The 22,039-nt window shown below is 43.4% G+C and overlaps 1 protein-coding gene across 1 annotated transcript in view; it reads left to right on the plus strand.

Annotated features, from left to right (window-relative positions):
- The window catches only part of tnr (tenascin R (restrictin, janusin)), a gene marked incomplete at its 5' end in the record, with an annotated part of 107,458 nt that overhangs the window by 55,503 nt on the left and 29,916 nt on the right, over positions 1-22,039 (plus strand). The window contains 3 exons of the mRNA XM_080777902.1: positions 1,745-1,888; positions 6,928-7,047; positions 10,035-10,178. Of these exons, the coding sequence (XP_080634028.1) occupies positions 1,745-1,888; positions 6,928-7,047; positions 10,035-10,178 (408 nt within the window). The remainder of the gene's footprint in view (positions 1-1,744; positions 1,889-6,927; positions 7,048-10,034; positions 10,179-22,039) is intronic.

The following is a 22,039-nucleotide window of genomic DNA, read 5'->3' on the forward strand; positions in this document are numbered from 1 at the left end:
ACAGTGTAGTTCTGAACAGTGTGTCTCTGTGTTGTTTCCCACATGCAGGGCGGGTGGACAGTGTAGTTCTGAACAGTGTGTCTCTGTGTTGTTTCCCACATGCAGGGCGGTTGGACAGTGTAGTTCTGAACAGTGTGTCTCTGTGTTGTTTCCCACACGCAGGGCGGTTGGACAGTGTAGTTCTGAACAGTGTGTCTCTGTGTTGTTTCCCACACGCAGGGCGGTTGGACAGTGTAGTTCTGAACAGTGTGTCTGTGTTGTTTCCCACATGCAGGGCGGGTGGACAGTGTAGTTCTGAACAGTGTGTCTCTGTGTTGTTTCCCACATGCAGGGCGGTTGGACAGTGTAGTTCTGAACAGTGTGTCTCTGTGTTGTTTCCCACACGCAGGGCGGTTGGACAGTGTAGTTCTGAACAGTGTGTCTGTGTTGTTTCCCACATGCAGGGCGGTTGGACAGTGTAGTTCTGAACAGTGTGTCTCTGTGTTGTTTCCCACATGCAGGGCGGGTGGACAGTGTAGTTCTGAACAGTGTGTCTGTGTTGTTTCCCACATGCAGGGCGGTTGGACAGTGTCGTTCTGAACAGTGTGTCTCTGTGTTGTTTCCCACATGCAGGGCGGGTGGACAGTGTAGTTCTGAACAGTGTGTCTCTGTGTTGTTTCCCACACGCAGGGCGGTTGGACAGTGTAGTTCTGAACAGTGTGTCTCTGTGTTGTTTCCCACACGCAGGGCGGTTGGACAGTGTAGTTCTGAACAGTGTGTCTGTGTTGTTTCCCACATGCAGGGCGGGTGGACAGTGTAGTTCTGAACAGTGTGTCTCTGTGTTGTTTCCCACATGCAGGGCGGTTGGACAGTGTAGTTCTGAACAGTGTGTCTCTGTGTTGTTTCCCACACGCAGGGCGGTTGGACAGTGTAGTTCTGAACAGTGTGTCTGTGTTGTTTCCCACATGCAGGGCGGGTGGACAGTGTCGTTCTGAACAGTGTGTCTCTGTGTTGTTTCCCACATGCAGGGCGGGTGGACAGTGTAGTTCTGAACAGTGTGTCTGTGTTGTTTCCCACATGCAGGGCAGGTGGACAGTGTCGTTCTGAACAGTGTGTCTCTGTGTTGTTTCCCACATGCAGGGCGGGTGGACAGTGTAGTTCTGAACAGTGTGTCTCTGTGTTGTTTCCCACATGCAGGGCGGTTGGACAGTGTAGTTCTGAACAGTGTGTCTCTGTGTTGTTTCCCACATGCAGGGCGGGTGGACAGTGTAGTTCTGAACAGTGTGTCTCTGTGTTGTTTCCCACACGCAGGGCGGGTGGACAGTGTAGTTCTGAACAGTGTGTCTCTGTGTTGTTTCCCACATGCAGGGCGGGTGGACAGTGTAGTTCTGAACAGTGTGTCTCTGTGTTGTTTCCCACATGCAGGGCGGTTGGACAGTGTAGTTCTGAACAGTGTCTCTGTGTTGTTTCCCACACGCAGGGCGGTTGGACAGTGTAGTTCTGAACAGTGTGTCTCTGTGTTGTTTCCCACACGCAGGGCGGTTGGACAGTGTAGTTCTGAACAGTGTGTCTCTGTGTTGTTTCCCACACGCAGGGCGGTTGGACAGTGTAGTTCTGAACAGTGTGTCTCTGTGTTGTTTCCCACACGCAGGGCGGGTGGACAGTGTAGTTCTGAACAGTGTGTCTCTGTGTTGTTTCCCACATGCAGGGCGGTTGGACAGTGTAGTTCTGAACAGTGTGTCTCTGTGTTGTTTCCCACATGCAGGGCGGGTGGACAGTGTAGTTCTGGACAGTGACGTGACCAACTACACGTTGTCCAACTTGTTTCCTGCCACTGAGTACGAGGTGAGCCTCAACGCTGTCAGAGGCAGTCTGGAGAGCAAGGTGGCCACCATGTCCGTCTTCACAGGTAATGTACCACATGGCAATACCATGTTGATAGAACAGGTAATACTGTACCATAGAGCAATACCATGTTGATAGAACAGGTAATACTGTACCATACAGCAATACCATGTTGATAGAACATGTAATACTGTACCATAGAGCAATACCATGTTGATAGAACAGGTAATAATGTACCACATGGCAATACCATGTTGATAGAACATGTAATACTGTACCATAGAGCAATATCATGTTAATAGACAATGTAAAAAAATAAAAAATAACTCAGAGGGCCTTCTGTTACAACTGGCACTAAGTGGCTCCAGGAGCAGCACATTTAGGATTGTTAGAGCTTATAGATCGGCTATTTTGAATGACCAAAAGTATAAAATAGGGTTAGAGTGGTTCAACTGATCTTGATGCTATATTAGCACATCTTGCTGGGGAGCCCCTGGAACCCCCTCCAAGGGCCACTGGAGGTCCCCAGACCCCACTTTGAGAAACTGTGGAATAGAGAATCCTCTCATTGTGACGTGACGTCTGAATGAAATGATTTATATATATGTGCTTAGCCTAATCATCTAGATCTAGATGATATAAATGGTGTGCAGTTTAAGAACTTTACGGAGCAGTAAAACCAAATTATATAATGGTTCCTACATTACAAAGACGTTGTCATAGAGACTAATTATGGCTGCAACAGTTAAAAAACTCACTTGCAATGACATGTCACTGTTCCATTACATAGTGAACTGATGGAAGGTGGCAGAGGAGATCTGCCTGTATCTCTGCCTCTGTCCTGATGCGGGCTGTGTGGTGGACACATGGATGTCTTTCCACTCTCCCATCTATGTGTGTGGGTCCGCTCATTACTGTGAAGCCACTAGTCAGTGTAACCTCTATGAAGTGTGAACCCCCCCTCTCTCTCTCTCTCTCTCTCTCTCTCTCTGTCTCTCTGTCTCTATATCCTCAGACAAACTCCTTTAGTGCACAGCAGACATACTCAGTCTCAACTTCCTCATTTGTAATAGGAAACTGTCTCATTAGTTCAAGACTCTAGTTTGTCTCCCTCCCACACAGCTCGTATATCTTCCTCTCTCTCATTTCGTCCTCTTCTGTCTCTTCTTTTCTCTCCGCCCTCTCTCGCTATTAATTCTCCTTTTTTCCTGGAAATGAACGCTGCACTTAAAAATTACGCTCAACATTTGCTGCTTCGTTACAAGAATATAGCCTGACGGCACAGCGCTTCTTTAGTTGCTAAATAACATTCTCCATGCAACGCCCGGCCGGGGAAACCTTTAACGCGGTGTTCGGGCGACTAAAGCAAATGAGGGATTTGGAAGGAGTAATCCGACAGTGTTTGGCCAAGGATGTAATGACCTGGAAAATGTGAAAGCCTCGCAGCTGACTTTAATTCCATAATCAATTATTTTCAAGAGTTTGCTAAAGGAAACCGGGGGCTGCATTTTGTTTTGTTTTTGCCCGGGTGTCCGTGGCCTTGCGAGATGGATTCGAGGCGGTTTGCACAAAGTGGAACATGCACGGGGCACCACTTATGCCCTAACGACGGTACTCGTTAAAATGAGGCAGAGCAGATGCCCCCCAAAGAGAGAGGAGGCTCCCTCCTCCCTGCACAGAGTAGTCTCTCAAGACCAGTGGTGGAAGAAAGAATACTCAGATTTCTTTACTATAGTAAAAGTTGGACTTTAAATACTCTGTTACAAGTAAAAGGCATGTATTCAAAATGTAACCCGAGTAAAAGTACAAAAGCATCGGCATGAAAGTATATTTATTTATAGTTTTGTAAATTCTTTGTCAAACTTAAAAAAAAAAAAAAAATCCCAACACCCTCACACCTTGTTGCATCCCGCAGCTTTTACCGGGTGGAATTACTTTCTCTGTAGCATTCAAAGATTGTGAAAGTGATAGTCCAGCTTGGGAAATTAAGCACAGTTCAATCACAGAGCAACAAGATGAACCCGCTTCTACGCAGTCAAATCAGATTTCTCACTGTGTTCTTGTCACTCCTTTATTCTCTCTCTGTTCTAGCTCAGACAGGATGGGAGAGGACACTTCCAAACAGGGCATGGAGAGGGAGAAAGATAATGAAAGGGAGATTCAAATCAAGGCTTACATTTTCAGTGAGCCCAGTCAGAGGAGAAGCTTATAGGCAGGGACTAAAAGTAAGAACAGAGACGTGTCAAAAATGAAAGACGCCGACAGAAGGGTCAGAGGTTATGTTTTCAGTGGAGAAGGAAAGAGATGCGTGATGGGAAAAGATTAGATTTTTAGCAGTGGATTATGTCTGTCAGAACAGCTCAGCTTGTTAGGTTGGTGTTGCAGTGCTGAACAACAGTTAGCAAAGTAGGGGTATATATTTTTTGCACACACACACACACACACACACACACACACACACACACACACACACACTCACACGCACACACACTTTTGCTTGCTTGCTTGTGGTTGTCCATCGTGTCCAATGATGACCATCTTCACACACACACACACACACACACACACACACACACACACACACACACACACACACACACACACACAGTGACTAGCATTGGCTTCACTGTTAACCTGCATAGGGGTTTCACTCAGAGAAGCAGAGCAGCTTCCACAGTAATGAGAGGTCATACCGAAGGCCCAGTATGTCTGACTACAGACAGAATCATGTCTAATGGTCTGGTGTCTAACTTCTTGCCTTGTAAGAGCTATTACTGGTACAAAGATTAATTTGTGTGTGTGCATGCTTGTGTGCATGCGTGCGTGCATGTGAACTTTACAGCTACAGTACTACAGTACAACTATTGAGAACTTGGAGGGGGATAGTAGCAGCCTCCCTCCCAGGGCGGACCATGTTGGGGATTGATGAGTCTTATTGTGAATACCTGTGGTGGAGTGCAGTGTGTTCTAAAAAAGGAAAATGTCCCACTGTCCTGTGGTGCTGTTGAGAACGAGGCAATCTTTAATGTTGGTTACAAAAATATATATACATTATGCATTTACTTGGATCGCTCAGGCCTCAGGGTCATATTACTAGAGAAGAAGTCCATGCATGCATTTTTTGCCCTTTTGGTGTGTTCGCAGTTTTGTGCTTGTTTAACATCTTAAGCCATATTTTATACTTAAGTATGCTATACAATGAATAAGCTATAATATAGCCGATCTAGCTCACAAGATGTCTATGTTTGATAATTGTTGTAAATGTTTTTCACCTGTAATTACATGCACAAAATAGGGACGCCAACTCATAGCTTGTCTTAGCTGTCCTGACTCCCAACTGCACCATCCTCCACTCTGATTGAATTTTAAATGCCATCCGTTTCAGACAGAAAGCTCCTATAATTCAACATTTTATGTTTTCCGTAAATTCATTCCTTACTTCGTCATACTACAGTGTCACACATACAGTAAGTAGCAAAAAAATAGCAGATCTACATCTGACGGCGACGATATTATCATTAATGTAGTCATCCGTAACTGGAGCGGGAAATGGAGATAATGATGATTAGATTTACTACTACTTGAGTGATGATATATATATATATTTCTTTCTTTTTCTTTTTTAAACGCACCATCTCCATGTCTCCATCGCTGATTTAATTCACTCGTCAAGTCTCCAATACATTCAATTAAACTGTTTTGCAATTAAACTAATTATTTTAATCAGGTTTGTTCTTCTAACATGGCCCCAGTGATGAGGATTCAGTAGCAACTACTATGCTAATGAGCACAATCCGAATCAGTCTTACTAGTCTTTTGATTGTGATGAGGGCATTAATTACACCATCTGGGCCGACCTTTATATCATATTTTTTCTGTCTTGGAAAAAAAGAAGACTCATTTTGCAATGCTAAAATGTTATGGCTGAGGAGAAATTGGGGTTGAAACACCGGGGGTAAAGGTATAATTAAATTCCATCTCAATCTTGGCATGTCCGGCAGCCTGGGGACGAGGGGGAGACGGGGGGGGGAGACGGGGGGGGGGGGGGGGGGGGAGACGGGAGACTGGGGGGTAGCTCTAGAGGCTGAAGCCTATTCTAAGCTACGAAAATAGCAGTGCTACAAGCTAACAACACATCGCTTCCTCGCCGCGTTGTGAGCTTGTAGGTCGGATATTTCAGGCACGCAACACCGTCGCACGACAAAGTATTAAACCAGGCTTAACGTGACACTTTATTCAGCATATGTCACTGTATAATTCCCCTTTGAAGCTGTTATATTACAAATGTGATGGAAAAGGGGAAGAACATTAACAGAAGTACTGTACTGTTACATGGGGACATGTGTTTCTATAATTACAGCATAGATTTGGGTCAAAATAATGTTGGGTTTGTATTACCCCTCATGACCACTTAGGTACACTTGGTTATTTCATTTCTATTGAATCGAGCATGAATACAATCCCGAAAGAATACTTTATTGACTAAATAAAGCACACCTCACGTGTATTCACTATGCTTACTACAAGCGGATAATGATACAAAATGATCTCAGCCGTGCACACCAACACAGAGAAAGAGATGGGCGTTGGTAGGAAGTAAACGCAATAGATCCACAGCACGATACATTAAATCACATTACACACTGTTTGTGATTACCTGCAGTTAACAAAATGTCTACGTAGTTGTACCGGACGTGGAAAGATATAACACAATCTCCAGAAAGTGAATGCCTGGAAAAAATCCATTAGGCCTTCCAAATATTTTATTGATTCTATTTTACTGCCCATAAAGTAGTCCCTCAAAACCATATTTGTTCCTCTGCCATTGTCCTTGGTAAAGAGGACAGCTTCGCCAGCCAAAATATGGAAAAACCTGTCTAGTACTAAAGCAAAATAACCCAAAATAGGGCCCAATAACACAATTTGTTTCTATCAGGATTTCCCCAGACGTCTTATATTGACTTCTCCTTCTGTTTACAACAGATTTAGACACACCAGCTAAGCTGAAGGCACCCAACTTTATTTATTTGTCATTGATAGATTGTATTGTTTTGGATACATTACAAGGACAAATGATCTTATTTGTTTGTGTTGTGTTCCCAGCCATGGACATGCCCACTGAGTTGACTGCCCTCAACATTACTCCACAAGGAACCCTGCTGAGGTGGAACGCCCCTCTGTCCAACGTTGACAACTATGTGCTCACCCTCACATACAACCAAGGTATGGGACGGACGGATGGATGGATGGATGGATTTATAAAGGGATTAGGAATTAGGATGAATTACCTTAAATGGATCCACGTAGTACTTAGTATTCATTTCATCCATTATTACCAGCTACATTGCTACCACAGAAATCTCAAATATGCACATTTTATACTGCTGGTCAACATTAACACTGTTTAGCTTTCTGTGAGTTAGTTTGTGTATGTATCTCATCATCTGATCATGTTGTGTGTAAGCCAAATCCAGGGGCATAACGGTCAACTTTCAGTGTCAAAGGTACAGTGTAATAAGTCAGTGTCTCCTGCCAGGAGTCAAAGACCTTGGATGCTCAACGGAAAAGGTTTTCGGCCTGCACATTTCGAAGCGAGATATGATGATATGATACCTCTTATCAACTGCTACATTGTACCCGAATCTCTGTAGGCTATACTATATTTTTCAACCTCAGTGTGCCTCAGTCCTATCCAAGTAGGCGAGCAATATCCACTTGGCTTTCTCCCTGTAGAGTCAGTATAAAATGTGTTCCCTGAAACGAATGGATGGCTGCCAAGGCAAGTCAGCCACCTCCACATTCTGATTACGACCACCCTGTGGATATGTGGAACCCGGCCCCCGGCCAACGATGGAGGGCTGAAATACGACCATATAGAAACTCCCATAAGTGTCAAAGGGAATCTTAAGTTTCAAATAAAAACCAGCTGCCGTTGGCAGTTGTCACACTTCACAAAAGTAACAACCAGTCAAACCTTTAACCACACTCAATCTCAACCATGAAGACATTAACCTCTGACTTTGATAAACTGTCTTTGAGAATCATATTTCCGTATGTCCGTGGCTTTACTGTACACCAACCTGCATCCAGTTACCCAGAGAAATCCATATTTCTTGGAACCATAGAGTAGAGACGACCGGGGATTTACAACCTTTTGTCAGCCAACAGCTGCTAAGTCAGTTACAGAGATACAAAGTTCTTTGTTGACAATTGACATCCATCACAAAAGTAATTTGTAATGCCATTATGTAATGTGCTAATATTAAAACCTTGCACGTGGTATCAAACATTGATGGTATCGTGAAAGTTAACGTTCATAACTCAAATATAACCATGAAGTATAGGAACCCAACACACATTTGTCTATGCCCTGATTAAGTGAAAGTATACTGTACACCACAGTTTCTGCGAGTGAGTAAGGTGCTGACAGGCCAAGTCAGTAATAGATCTGGCCACCGTCCATACACTTGACACACACTTGGAATGCAGTCTCTCGCCTTGGCCATGTCAATACAGCTTTCATCCATATCAACACAAGTTATAATTCAAATGACAAGACAAGCCCACCAAGCACATGCCACTAAATTATTGACACTTTGACGTAGTCATTAAATGTCCTTTGTTATTAGGTCAGATTGTGTGGTGATAATGTCATGCTGTTTACTTTCTTTCTGGTAGATTTTTCCATAATCAATTTAGTTGATATAATTAATCTAGGATAATTTATCTATGTTATTAGTATAACTATAGAGCACCGAAGTCTGACATCAATATCGGTATCTCATATAAGAACTGTGTTTGAAAAAATGTCTTTATGTGATGTATTCCCATGCTTTTTTGTTCTTGCTTAATGTAAGTCGCTCTGGATTAAGAGCGTCTGCTAAATGCCTAAATTGTAAATTGTAAATTGTAAAAAGAAACATGTCATCCCGGCCGTTTCACTCATATGGATATGAAGAATCAACTGACTGCAGAGAAAACGCTATTGTTACTGCTACTGAATTAGTTACATTTTCACTAGAAACAGACTGTATCATATAGGCTATATGAGTGACTGACTGTCGCAAACGATACAGAGACACCTCCCTGACAATAACTTATTAAATAACTTTTGGACCACAATGCTTATATGAGACGATTTTAAGATGACCCCATGTTATTCGCCATAGAGAAAACAGTTTTGTGAACCAGGGGATGAGCGAGTGACGTCAGGACTTCGGTGCTCTATACTCTATAGTTTAATTTTGCATTGCCGTCATTGTGAAGTTAGCTTTAATCTGTACCAAAACATTTGTATTTTGTAAATTGGATGATACAGTATGCTTAAAAGTGCCACACAATTTATTGGATTAAAATAATTATTCATATATATTTTTAATGAATTCTTCATTATAACATACTGTAATATCATATAAATTAAAATGTGTCTGGCTAAATTGAGTCAAGACTGAAGACTCCATCCTAAAGTCTAATTCTGCTTTGACGGAAAAGTCACACTGACATTTTTTTTCAGTTGAAATTGAAATGTGTATTCCGAGCAACATGTCGCATGGTTCCTTTCTGCCCAAAGCAGTATGTAATCAAAGTATATTTGATTTGAATAATAATAATAATGAATTGCATTTTTATAGCGCTTTTCCAAGTGCTCAAAGCGCTTTAAACTTTTTGATTTGATTTAGCACAATACAAGAACAATACGAAAGAATAAGCTAAATATAAAAGAAAAAGTGCCAGGAGGAGGCAAGAAACCCAAAGGGAAAGGGCTTATACAAGGCTTCTACCTACAGTATGTAAAACACAATAAAACATTTAGAACATGATTTATAAACGGCAAGATATATATTACAAATAACATGATTGCAGTATTAGAATAAAAGTCTACAGCATGATTGAAATACTTGATTATCTATGACGTGATTATATTATGCGCTTAACCCATTACGGACTGTCTGGAATGCATCTGTGTCACCTTAACCGTTATCCATTATTTGGAACTTTAGCTGTTGAAAAATAGCAGATCTGCAAGCTACGTGAAAATGTGTGAAAATCTTTGAATATGTATATATATTCTTTCATAGCGAACTTAAATATTTGCTCCTGGGGGGGTACCTGAAACAACATATTTTCCTTGGCAAGAAATAGTTTGAGAACCACTGATATAGAAGAAATAGGTTATGAGTGTTCTACTGTACCTTTTCTGTGTCTTTCAGTTTCAACGGACACCATTTTTGTGGAAGGCAACAGGCAGGAGCAGCAGCTCGCCAGTTTGAAGCCCAGCACCAGCTATACTGTAGCACTCTACGCTACCAAGGGGCCTCTGACTAGTGGCACCGTCATCGCCAACTTCCAAACACGTAAGCATTCATTTTGTTCATTATACTCATTGGACTGTTTTTGGGGACCACACTATACTAAAGAACAATAGCCAATGACAACACTCTCTAAATCCACACACTATACGCCTGCAGACTTTGCCACACTATAACATGTTGCTGCTAAACCCTTTTTCATTTTTGAATCTTGATTCCGCTGAGAAATTGCCTCCGTATGCCCGATGTCATGACCTCAGCTGAAAGACACACAGAAGACACTCTATATTTATGACTTCCTTGCATCAAAACAATGGGATTTAAAATTAAAAATTCAGTTTCCCAAAACATTTCATTTTATAAATTTAATAAAATGTTGATATGAACAAAGTGACTTGTTCAGAAAGTTTTGTTGTTTTAATAATCAGCTGATTCACAACACCTATGTATACGCTTGCGGTCCCCGAGGCTACAGTGCCTGTGGCATCAGATAGAGATGTCTCATGAAGGTCAATTATTGACTGAAACCTTGCATTAATACGTTTGCATGTAAGTGAAGACAGGGTGCCGGGGCTGTTCTCTTTCTAAATATCAAATGACTGCGGGCGGCAGTGGCTCAGGAGGTAAATAGACCGGTTAGGAAATGGAAGGTTCTCGCCTCTCGGTTCGATCCCCAGCTATGCCTGGGTTAGTGTTGAAGTGTCCTTGAGCAAGACACTGAAACCCTATAACTGCTCCTGATGAGCAGGTTGGTGCTTTGTATGGTTTCCTCTGGGTGTGTGGGTGTATACGTAATGTACATTGAGCACTCATCGCTATATTAAAATGTAATGCTTTGCACAGTATACTGACTTGCAGATGATTCTCTGATGAAAATCTGTGTGTCCACCAGAAAGGTCAGAGGTCAGCAATGGAGACTGAACGCATCATACGCATGAACAGCCATTAGACTGTCAGCCTGATTGTCATTCACAATCCTGCATTGTTAGAAGAGGCGTCATTTCAGAAAAACTAAATCAATATATATGCAATAAATCAGATTGTTTTGCAGCGTTCAGAGGTGGCGAAAGTATGCACAAAATACATGAATTTGAGGTTAAATGCGAAATGCGGGATGGCAATCCCCTTCCCCTGGGACCCCAAATGACACTCCCGGTTGTTCAGGGCCAAGGAATTGTTCTAGTTTATCTAGAGTGGTGTGTGTGCCGCTACATAAACTTTATGTTCTAGAGAGAGAGAGAGAGAGAGAAATAAACTTTTCCTGTCAGCTGAGGCGTTCATATCCCCCAAGGAGGACGAGGCGACAGTTTCCTGGCCTGCACTGCAGCAGAGAGACGGAGAGAGAGAGAGAGAGAGGGGGGGGGGGGGGGGGAGAGAGAGAGAGAGAGAGAGAGAGAGAGCGAGAGAGGGGGACGGAGAGAGAGGGACGGAGAGAGAGAGAGAGAGGGAGGCTGCATGAAACACAAGATACACTCGCGCAACACGCCCAAAAGCTGGGCTACATAATCTCCACTTCAAAACTCAAGTGGGGCTGTAGGACGTTACAGTAGATGCTCCTCCATCCAGGCCTATACTGTATATACGCATCACATTCACAATTTCCACACCACATACTGTACACAGACACCAGCTCTTGGCAGCAAGGTGCTTCTAATTTGGGAGGCAGACTCTCACAGCCACAAGGCTGTGCTACAGTACCTCTTGTGCTTTTATGTCTTCCCAGAGAGCATTTCTACCCTCACCCTACACCAACCAGTCTTCTTCAAATGAGAACAGACTGGAGAGATACTTTGATGTAGCCGACAACGTGGAGTCGGTAATGAGATAGATTTTGTGTGGTTTCAAGGGCCACCTTGCTTTTGATCCGGCATGCCGCCGCGTTGATAGTGACTTTCAGTGTAACTGTACCCCCTGAAGAGAGTGGACAGCAATTATTCATGCCACATTCATGCCACTTGGAGTGAAACAGATTGGATGAGGTGACATCATGTGAAATACTTCCTAGAATGTTTACTTGCTATTGGGCCTCGTCATTGTGAAACACAAGGAGTATGTTGTACGTTATTTCTATTTTTGAACGGTGCCACCACTCCATTACGGAGGTGTGTATGTATGTGTGCGTGCATGCGTGCGCGTGCGTGCGTGTCCCAGCACGGAAAGCTGCAACACGATAACTCTGTCATTTCTCGACCGTTTCGGACGTGGGGCGGCTTGCCGGAACCGGGCCAGCCCCCTGGGGGTCTGGATGTTACGGGGACCCCCCGAGGAGCCCCACATGGTAACTCTGTCATTTCTCGACCGTCTCGGACACAGGGCGGCTCGCCGGAACCGGGCCGCCCCCCCCTGAGCGTGTTCCTGGTGGTCAGGATGTTGCGGGGGGCCCCCGACACGGTACAGTTGCACCGCTCACTTCATACAGGTGTGATTATCTAGAATATTGGTGCAGATTGACACTGCAGAGATTAAACGTTTAACCATAGAGGGTACATTCTTTGGGTGATATACTGCATTGTCTTCTTCCCAAATTAGCTTCCTATGCACATTCAGTTTTTATTATTAGGACATGAACCCTATCAAAATTGTATTATAAATCTAACCTTTACAGCATTAGTGGGGCTGCTTGTTCAGGAGAAAGTTAGCAGAGTTTTATGGAGCCTGCAATACCCATAGGACTGGAATGGAGAATGTTACTCAACTATCTATGACAGATACAAATTGATTTGTAATGGAATTTGGCCGTGGACATGAGATTAGAATACCTCTCAATCTGAAATGTCATATAGCCTACTGTATTTATGAACACTAGCCTATACAAGTGCTTACAATGCACAGCACCATTTTGAGGTATACTTTCCATTTTTGAGGGGCCAGCTTTGATGGTTTGTGTAAACGCAAACATTGAAGACAATTGACTACACAAACACTCAAAACTGGGCATAGGATTTTCCATTAACTACTTCTACTCGAAAAAGCACACCCGTGTGAAGTGAGGGGCGATCTTATCATCATACATCATCCTCTCATTCCGGCCAATCAGAATTTACGTCCTCGCCTTCGTCTTCAATGTTTGCGTTACGCAATGTTTGTGTTTGCACAAACACAAAAAATTGTCCATTCATTGTCATGGCATTTAATGTTTGTGTAGGACAAAGTTTGTGTTGCACACACACTAGAAGCTGGACATAGGAGGGGCTATCGCGGAGGAGGGGATGTACAATGTGACGCGTTATGAGCTTGTAGACTTAGTACTTTTACTTTGCTACTCAAATACTGTATATTTGATAATAAAACATTTGTACATTTCAAGCTCCAAAACTCCCACCTCCCACAACACATGACATAGCCCCCTCTGGCATACTTTCAGTATTCGGAAGAAAATCTACACCCACACATAACACACAGACAGAGATACCAAGTCAAACTGACGCTCGGAATCAGTGAACCAATAGAATTCAGGGAAGAGGGGTCCCATTGGGACAGGCTTCAAACTCTAGCGAGGATTAATTTAAAAAGCCTTTATTTACTCAATAGGGCTATACATTTTATAGACACCAAACACCGACCGGTTTCCACAGACTCTTCTTCAGGGCGTGGCTATAGGCGACCAATAGGATCCACCTGCTGTGGGCCAGAACCCGCCCCTCTAGACCAGGAATCACACTGGGCAGGGGCAGGCTGGCCGGGGCAAAACTTTAGTTGCTACTGCTAGTCACTTTGGAGATTTTAATTTTGATTAGAAAACACACGTTTGCCACTTCAGCCATATATATATATACATTTCGGCCATTTGAAAATAGCAAATCTACAAGCTCACAATGTGTCGCGATTCATTAATTCATTGATCAATTCTTGTTTTATGTTGTTATTACTGGTAATTGCATGATTCTTCTCGTCAACTCAGTACTGGTGATCTCATGTAATACCATGACCAAAAAAGCTGCGACCGAGTTTGGTCAGAGCCATGAGCATCCCTTCCATGGTGTCCTGTTTCCTCTGTCTCTCTGGGGTGCTGCAGTACACTATGCTATACAAGACCCCACAGGCTACTTACTGTATGTGCTTATATAAAACACTGTCAAGTTAATGCAGTTTATTTCTTATCCACATGGACTCTTTTCTGGGGTTGAACATTGGTCAAAAATTGGCCAATCTACAAGATCACAACGCTCTTATTGCTGAAGAGATTTGGTGTTGAGGGCCAAAGGGAGCGGACCTAATATAGAGAACTGGGCAACCCAGGTCAACTAATGGGGTGGTGGTTCAAGAGACCAAGCTATCATAGCGAATACAGTATCTCACAGCTGCAATTCAAAAGGACTCCCCTTAAAATGTGACTTCATTTGTAGGAATTAAATGAAGCAGCATTGGGGGACTGTTCACTGAGTTTAATCAAGCATCGGCCTTTTAGTAAAAGCTCATTTACACATATACAATGTTTTTGGTCAAATTAATTATAAAGTGTTGCAGGCCATTGAGATTGGCTGCTCAAGTGCCAGCACGTCCATCATGCGTGCGTGCGTGCGTGTAAAGTGTTGCAGGCCATTGAGATGTGTGTGTGTGTGTGTGTGTGTTATTGCATGTGCGAGTGCGCGCACACTTGCACATGCAATAACACACATCGTTCCCCTGCTGGATGGCGCTGACATGTAATCACACCAGGGGGTGACTGAGTTCCCTCGACCTGAGAGCGGCCTTGTCTGGGTGTTCATTAGAGCCCCTAATAGAATTCCTAATGCCCAGTTATGCTCTGCTAACACAGCCTGGTGTTCTTTTTTTAGGCTCTTACGCTCTGATAGGAAATGTCACAGTGTGAATGGGCTGTGAAAGGGGATGCGAGTGCACTGACTTGGTTGGTTAGCTTGTCTCGAGCGCTGCCAAATGCCAATGTCTCTCTGTTTCAGCCTGTCTCTGTATCTCTGTGCTTAGCCATGGAGACTTACGGCTCACACCACACCACACCACAGAGAGAGAAGCTGTAGCAATATAGTCAAACGGATTATAACACGCACAGAATGGATTCACAGTTTGTACCCAAGGTTTGGAAATGTATCTCATGATTAAGAAAGGAGACGATGGGAAATGAACCCTTTTCGAGCATATCCGTGGTCATGGGCATACCTCACAATCTATGCCACACCAATGGGGAAATTTCCATATTTGTGTATTTTCATATCAAAGGTCCATAAAAATCAAATTTGAATTACTTCCTTTGAACGAAAACGAAAGCGTGATGACGTGTCGAGTCCTGCATGAATACAAATTTATCTTGATTTTATTTTTTTATTTTAATCTTTTTAATCTTTTAATCTCATTCTGACATCCAGAGAGTGTATTACTCGTTTTAATCTTAATCATCATGCTAAAATATGTATCTGAAAACATTATAGGTTAGAAATAAGCCACAAACAAACTCAACGCACGCGTCGCGCATGTAATGGAGCTACGTCCCATACCCTGGAGGGATGCGACTAGAGATGTCCCGATACTGTGTCGGTATCGGAAAAGTATCTGCCCTTATTTATCAGGTCATATCGGTATCGGCGAATATGTCAGTCTAACCACTGATCCGACACAGGGGTAAGGGGTTGACATAAAAAGTTGGGGCATGTGGAGTTTGCTTTCGAGTTGCCCAAACTGCAAGTGTTGCTACAGCACAAACACAACACGAGATATTATAGCTAGATAGCTATAATCACAACACTGGTATCAGTATTCGGTATCGGCTAACACAGAAGTTGTGGTATCGGGATCGGATCGGGAACGAGAAAAGCGTATCGGGACATCCCTTAGATGCAACGTTCTGATTCATTAAAAAAAACCCACAGCTTTCTGTTTCAAAGTGAAACTACAAAATAAAATGCTCCAAATACTTGAATCACTTAAACTCTAGAGTGTTGTGGTTGACTGCATGGAGTGAGTGTACGTCCCTCTTATATCTTCAGTATGTCCCTCTTTTATCTTCAGTTATTGCTGTACAAGGCTTTCCCCAGAATGTGGATGCTGGGGTAATCTTCAGTTATTGCTGTACAAGGCTCTCCCCAGAATGTGGATGCTGGGGTAATCTTCAGTTATTGCTGTACAAGGCTCTCCCCAGAATGTGGATGCTGGGGTAATCTTCAGTTATTGCTGTACAAGGCTCTCCCCAGAATGTGGATGCTGGGGTAATCTTCAGTTATTGCTGTACAAGGCTCTCCCCAGAATGTGGATGCTGGGGTAATCTTCAGTTATTGCTGTACAAGGCTCTCCCCAGAATGTGGATGCTGGGGTAATCTTCAGTTATTGCTGTACAAGGCTCTCCCCAGAATGTGGATGCTGGGGGTAAGTGGTCAATGTAGTGAAAGTGTTTCGTCATCCATAGTCTTTGCGAGTCAGGGCTATGTCACTTCCCAGTGATTGGCGGTACAGCATATTCTCTGAAATGCTGAGCACGCCACATTGCCGCTGCAAGGCAACACAGCTGCCCAATTAGAACAATTAGCCTTTTATTGCTGGTTCAACATGGCTCCTGTGCCGCTGTCATGACTAGGCAATGTAAAGCCAGCTGGCTCACCTCTGATTGTATTTAAATACAGTAGCATTGCTGTTGCTTTTGTTGTTGTTTTTAGTGTACCATGAGACCGATCACCGATGGGCATCACAATTCCTTCCTTTTTTCTTTCCTGAATATGAAATAGCTTCAGACTTACAGACTATTTCCAGTCCTCAGTGAGACTACACAGTACACAAGGGGGAAAAATGCAAAGACAGATTTGATCATCTGGATCTCCAGATCCACATCTCTGTAGACCCCATTATAAAACTAGAAATGCACTCTGTCGAGGTGCCAACACGCACACACGTAGGCCATACATGACCTACTTGTGCGCAAGCAGAGTGCGCAAGTACTGCTACTAACTAATGAATCTTAGAACTGCTGTTCTATTTCCTTTTTGAACCGTTATTGACCTTATACCTACCTTGAAGCGTACCTTAGTTACGTCACCATCAACAGCCAATAAGGGACCACCATTCTTACTGACATACTGTACATACAAGTATACATATGTACGTTACCTTTTACCCACCCAACACTGAAACATATCTTAATCACGTCACCATCAACAGCCAATTAGGGGTATCTATGCATACATAAATACCACTTATGGTCCAGCCAACCTCAATACTTGTGCGCTCTGCTTGCGCAAGTATAGTAAATGTTAGATATTGTTGGACTTCCTTTGTTGGCCTACTGGCAATGTGCACAAGAAAGTGGTCTAGGGGTTTTGTGAGATTCTCCCTGGACACACGCACGCACGCATGCACGCACGCAAGTAATTTTAAGCTGACGGTGCAACCGCAATGGGCACTGCATGTGTCACATTTGCCATTTCCACTCTCCATTGGAAGAGATGGAGAGTGGAATTGCTTTAACAATTTGTGCAAAGTACAGTTTTTTTATTTAAGCGTTCTCAATAAATAAGAATGAGATAAATAAGTAGTGCTGCTTTTTCCACTTTGAACCCATTTTTCTTATATCACAGATTAGAATGTTGTTCATTTCAGTTCATTAACCCCTTAGAAGAAAAAAGGTCCTTCTGCACACCTACAGTGGACAGGTGTGTCACATAACTGGAACTGGAGAAGTAGAGAGAAAAGGATCCCGCACACCTGTCTTCACTTAGAATTAGATTTATTGAGCAACGTTTCGGTCGTTCAGACACTCATCAGGCTTCATCATGATGCCTGATGAAGGTCTGAACGACCCTTTTTTTTCTCTACTTCTCCAGTTTATTAACACATTTTGACCTGAGATCAGATTCTAAAAAAGTCTTCTACGTCCTGACAGTTTTCTGAAAAAGCTATGTTTCTATGTCGGTCGTTCTTAGATTTTTCTAAAATAGCAGACCGCGCTATGAGCTTGTAGATCTGCTATTTTTCAATAGCTAACACCAAAAGGGGTTCCCACCCAAAATGGGTCAACCCCAAAGTATTGATTACAAAAGCAGATTATGAAAGCAACAACCCAGTCCCTAAAGTCAACATCTACTCTACCCCGTTGAACAACCCAGTCCCCACAGTCAACATCTACTCTACCCCGTTGAACAACCCAGTCCCTTACATCAGATTACATCTACTCTACCCCGTTGAACAACCCAGTCCCTTACATCAGATTACATCTACTCTACCCCGTTGAACAACCCAGTCCCCACAGTCAACATCTACTCTACCCCGTTGAACAACCCAGTCCCTTACATCAGATTACATCTACTCTACCCCGTTGAACAACCCAGTCCCTAAAGTCAACATCTACTCTACCCCGTTGAACAACCCAGTCCCTTACATCAGATTACATCTACTCTACCCCGTTGAACAACCCAGTCCCTTACATCAGATTACATCTACTCTACCCCGTTGAACAACCCAGTCCCCACAGTCCCTACAATCAGATTATAACCACGACTCGCCTCAGACCGTTCTTCCATCTGCTCCACTGCCGCTGTTTGTGCTTACTGCCCGGGATCCGTTTACACAGCCTGTTTAATGAGAGATTAGATATGAAAAAATATAAACAATCCCAATCATCTTATTCACATTTTGAGTGTCCTCTGTGTGTCGCAGGATGCTGGGACTGTGGAAACCTGCCAACGACTAAAAACTAACACCTGTTTACCTGATTGTGTACCCTCCGACACTCGACCTGTTTAATTAGATGCAGAGAATGAAAGAAGAAAGAGTCTGTGTGTGTGTGTGTGTGTGTGTGTGTGTGTGTGTGTGTGTGTGTGTGTGTGTGCGCGTGTGCACGTGCGTGCGTCATGTCTTACATAACCATTACATAACCATTTTTGAACGTATTCCACTGCTCTGATTGTATGTATTCTGGAACAAAAATATTGTGTTTTAGCTTGAGCGCTAGAGTGAGAAGCAGTGGCTGTGTTTGTGGGCAGTTTTATCATTAAGATCTCAAAAGCCTTCCCAATTTTCTCTCTCTCTCTCTCTCTCTGTGCTTCTCTCTGTCTCTCTCTCTCTCTGCCACATCTGTTTGCAAAGGCATCTTTTGACGAGATATATATAATGCCAATGCTGAAAAGCAACATGATCCACCAGCATGAGGTGACTATACAGCGAGGAACAACAACACATTTCCACTCAGCCTCTCTGGCCAAACAGAATAGGAATGGCAGTTTGTGCGGATTACAGGACGAGGCGTAACAAATTCAAAGAAAGACACAGATGACTGTGGGTTCTCACTGTGGTTGCGATAAAAAATAAAAGGTTCTTAAGGTGGTTGCACACTGGACACGTTTTTCGGAAAAAACGACGGAAGAACGCAGCTAAAAATCAGATAACGCGTCCAGTGGGCAGAGGGACCTTTAGTGTTAGTCTAACAGTTTGACGAACATTCAGGTTCTTTCTATCTATCTTCATTTTTAATAGTTCTCTTATGGGGAGTGCCATCTCCCTGGCGCGATCACAGGGTGAAAGGAACTGTAGTTACTTACGTAACCTTTAGTTTGTGTCATTATGGGGGGGGTACCAAGTGGAAGAGATATCAGGAGATTTGCGGGTGGGAGGAATCGGAAAGGAGGCGGCTTGATAGATGGCAGGACGGGGCGATTATGGGCTGAGAAGGAGCAGTAGTGAGGAAGAGAAAAAGGATGATCCCGGGAGATTATTGGAGGAAGATCGTCACCCACGTCAATATGGAGACGTACGTGGACTCTTGTTCACCCCAGTAGAATAATATCGTCAAGTGGAGAAACCTTCGAAGTTCCAAACTTTCTACCACTTTCACTCTCATTAAAACACGTCTAATGAAGCTCACACCACGTCGTGACGAGTCGTGAGCTTGTAGTTCAGCAACATTTGTGTGACACGTCTGTAGGGCATGATTTATAATTTTTTTAAGTTAAAACATAGAAATGAATATGGCGATACAAGGTTTCTGCCCGACAGCAACACAATCCTTTCAGTCTAATCTGCAGACCGCAGTCTTTTCTCTCTCTCTCTCTCTCTCTCTCTCTCTCTCTCTCTCTCTCCTCTGTCTATAATCTTGTCTTTAAAACTCTGTTACTCTGTGAGGCTTCTGCCCATCACCACCTGAGATGAGTTGCCCTGGACACTGTGAGGTTATCTAGGCGAACACACACTGTTAATTCAATAAAAGGAGTGATCACACCAATATGGAATAAGCCGAATGTTTATTGGAAAGATTATTTTGGCAGCAATTTAGCAAGCAAAATGGCAAACGTTTATAGCAGAAGATTATTTTGGCGATTAGACTCCGATTGCATTTATTGAATAAGATTAGCTTTTAACCCATTCTGAACGGGAACCCATTTTGGTGTTAGCATTATGTTATGCTTTAGCTATTGAAAAATAGCAGATCTACAAGCTCATAGCGCGCCACCGAGTGGCGCGCTACGAGCTTGTAGGTCTGCTATTTTTAGAAAAATCGAACGACTGACATTTTTAGAATCTGATCTCAGGTCAGAATGGGTTCATCAGACCAGTGTGTGTCCAGTGGAAACCTCGTATGAATCTGATCTCAGGTCAGAATGGGTTAATAGGGAGAACCCCCCCCCCATTGGATAATTGGAGTCTAGATGCTGGTGGCGGCAGCTGAGCAGATGAACCTCCTTCCTTCTCAACACTAGATGACAAGGTGGAGTTGGGGATGGAGGTGGGTTGCTCGTTGCAAACTGAAAAGAGAATGGCAAGTGTCAGAGGCGGAGTCAAATCACCTGATTGGCTGCTGCAAAGTGCCCGTGCTTGTATTTGTGAACAGATTTTGACAGTGAGAACGGAAATGACGAGCTATGATAGTGCTGAAAAGGAAGAATGAAAGCGTTGGTTAAGATCTTCTTTATTGAACCTTATTTGAAGGTAGATTTAGTGAGCTGTCAGGGATCCCTCACAACATATACACACATGATCACACACACACACACACACACACACACACACACACACACACACACACACAATGCCCTCAGTACCCGCATACCTGACTAACTACCTCAAAAAGTGAGTGGCACCCACAGTCCACAATACTAGAGGGAGTGGAAACAACACTCTGGTACCAACACCACATTCAGAACAAACATGGGGAAATTCTCCTGCTCTACAACACAGCTTGAGCCCTCCCTCAAAAACTGCAGATCACTTACTTACATCTTTTAAAACATGCCTAAAAATCCACCTTTCAGCAGGCCCAAGGGAGACAAAATTATCCTTCCCCTTTAGACAGGTGATCACCCTTTTTCCTGAAAGGATTTTTTACACACACACACACACACACACACACACACACACACCGCAAGGCAAGGGTCCATGGTTGATTTGACATAATTTGAGCTTTACTGAAGTTTTTTGGAGTGTGTGCGTGCGAGTGTGAGCGCTAGCTCTGGGCTCAACCCAGGGTCAGCCGTTGAACTAAACTAGCTAATGACACAAGGCAGAGCATTCTTGTCAGCCCGTCACTGAATTCTAATTTTCACAATTAGAGAGAGAGAGAGAACGGCTGATAATCAAAATGTCACAGAGTCAGAGGGGAGAACTAGGTGATCTTTCATCTACTCGTCAGCATTGACAGTGCAGTATATTAGCAGAGCAGGAGCTAATCTTTGTAATCACCTCTATCACACTGTGGGCGAATTTGACAATGCACCCCACAGGTATGACGTAATCCCGGGAAACCACTTCCCCAACACAAAGTCAGCCTGTGTCATGCAGCAGTAGGTGGCATCAAAATGAGCTGCCGTTGTGTCAAAAGGCCTGTCCTACGACACAGGGAAGCAGAAGTCACCCCCAACTCCAGTGATGTAAGTTGGGGAAAGAAGCCGCGGTAATCATCAATCATTCGCTAAAAATGCTGTTTGGGGAGAGATAAAAAAAACAACAACAACTGCGTGTTAAGTGTGATGTAA

The sequence above is a fragment of the Protomyctophum bolini genome, assembly GCF_963924005.1.
Source record: "Protomyctophum bolini genome assembly, chromosome: 12".
In the NCBI taxonomy this organism is placed as follows: domain Eukaryota; kingdom Metazoa; phylum Chordata; class Actinopteri; order Myctophiformes; family Myctophidae; genus Protomyctophum; species Protomyctophum bolini.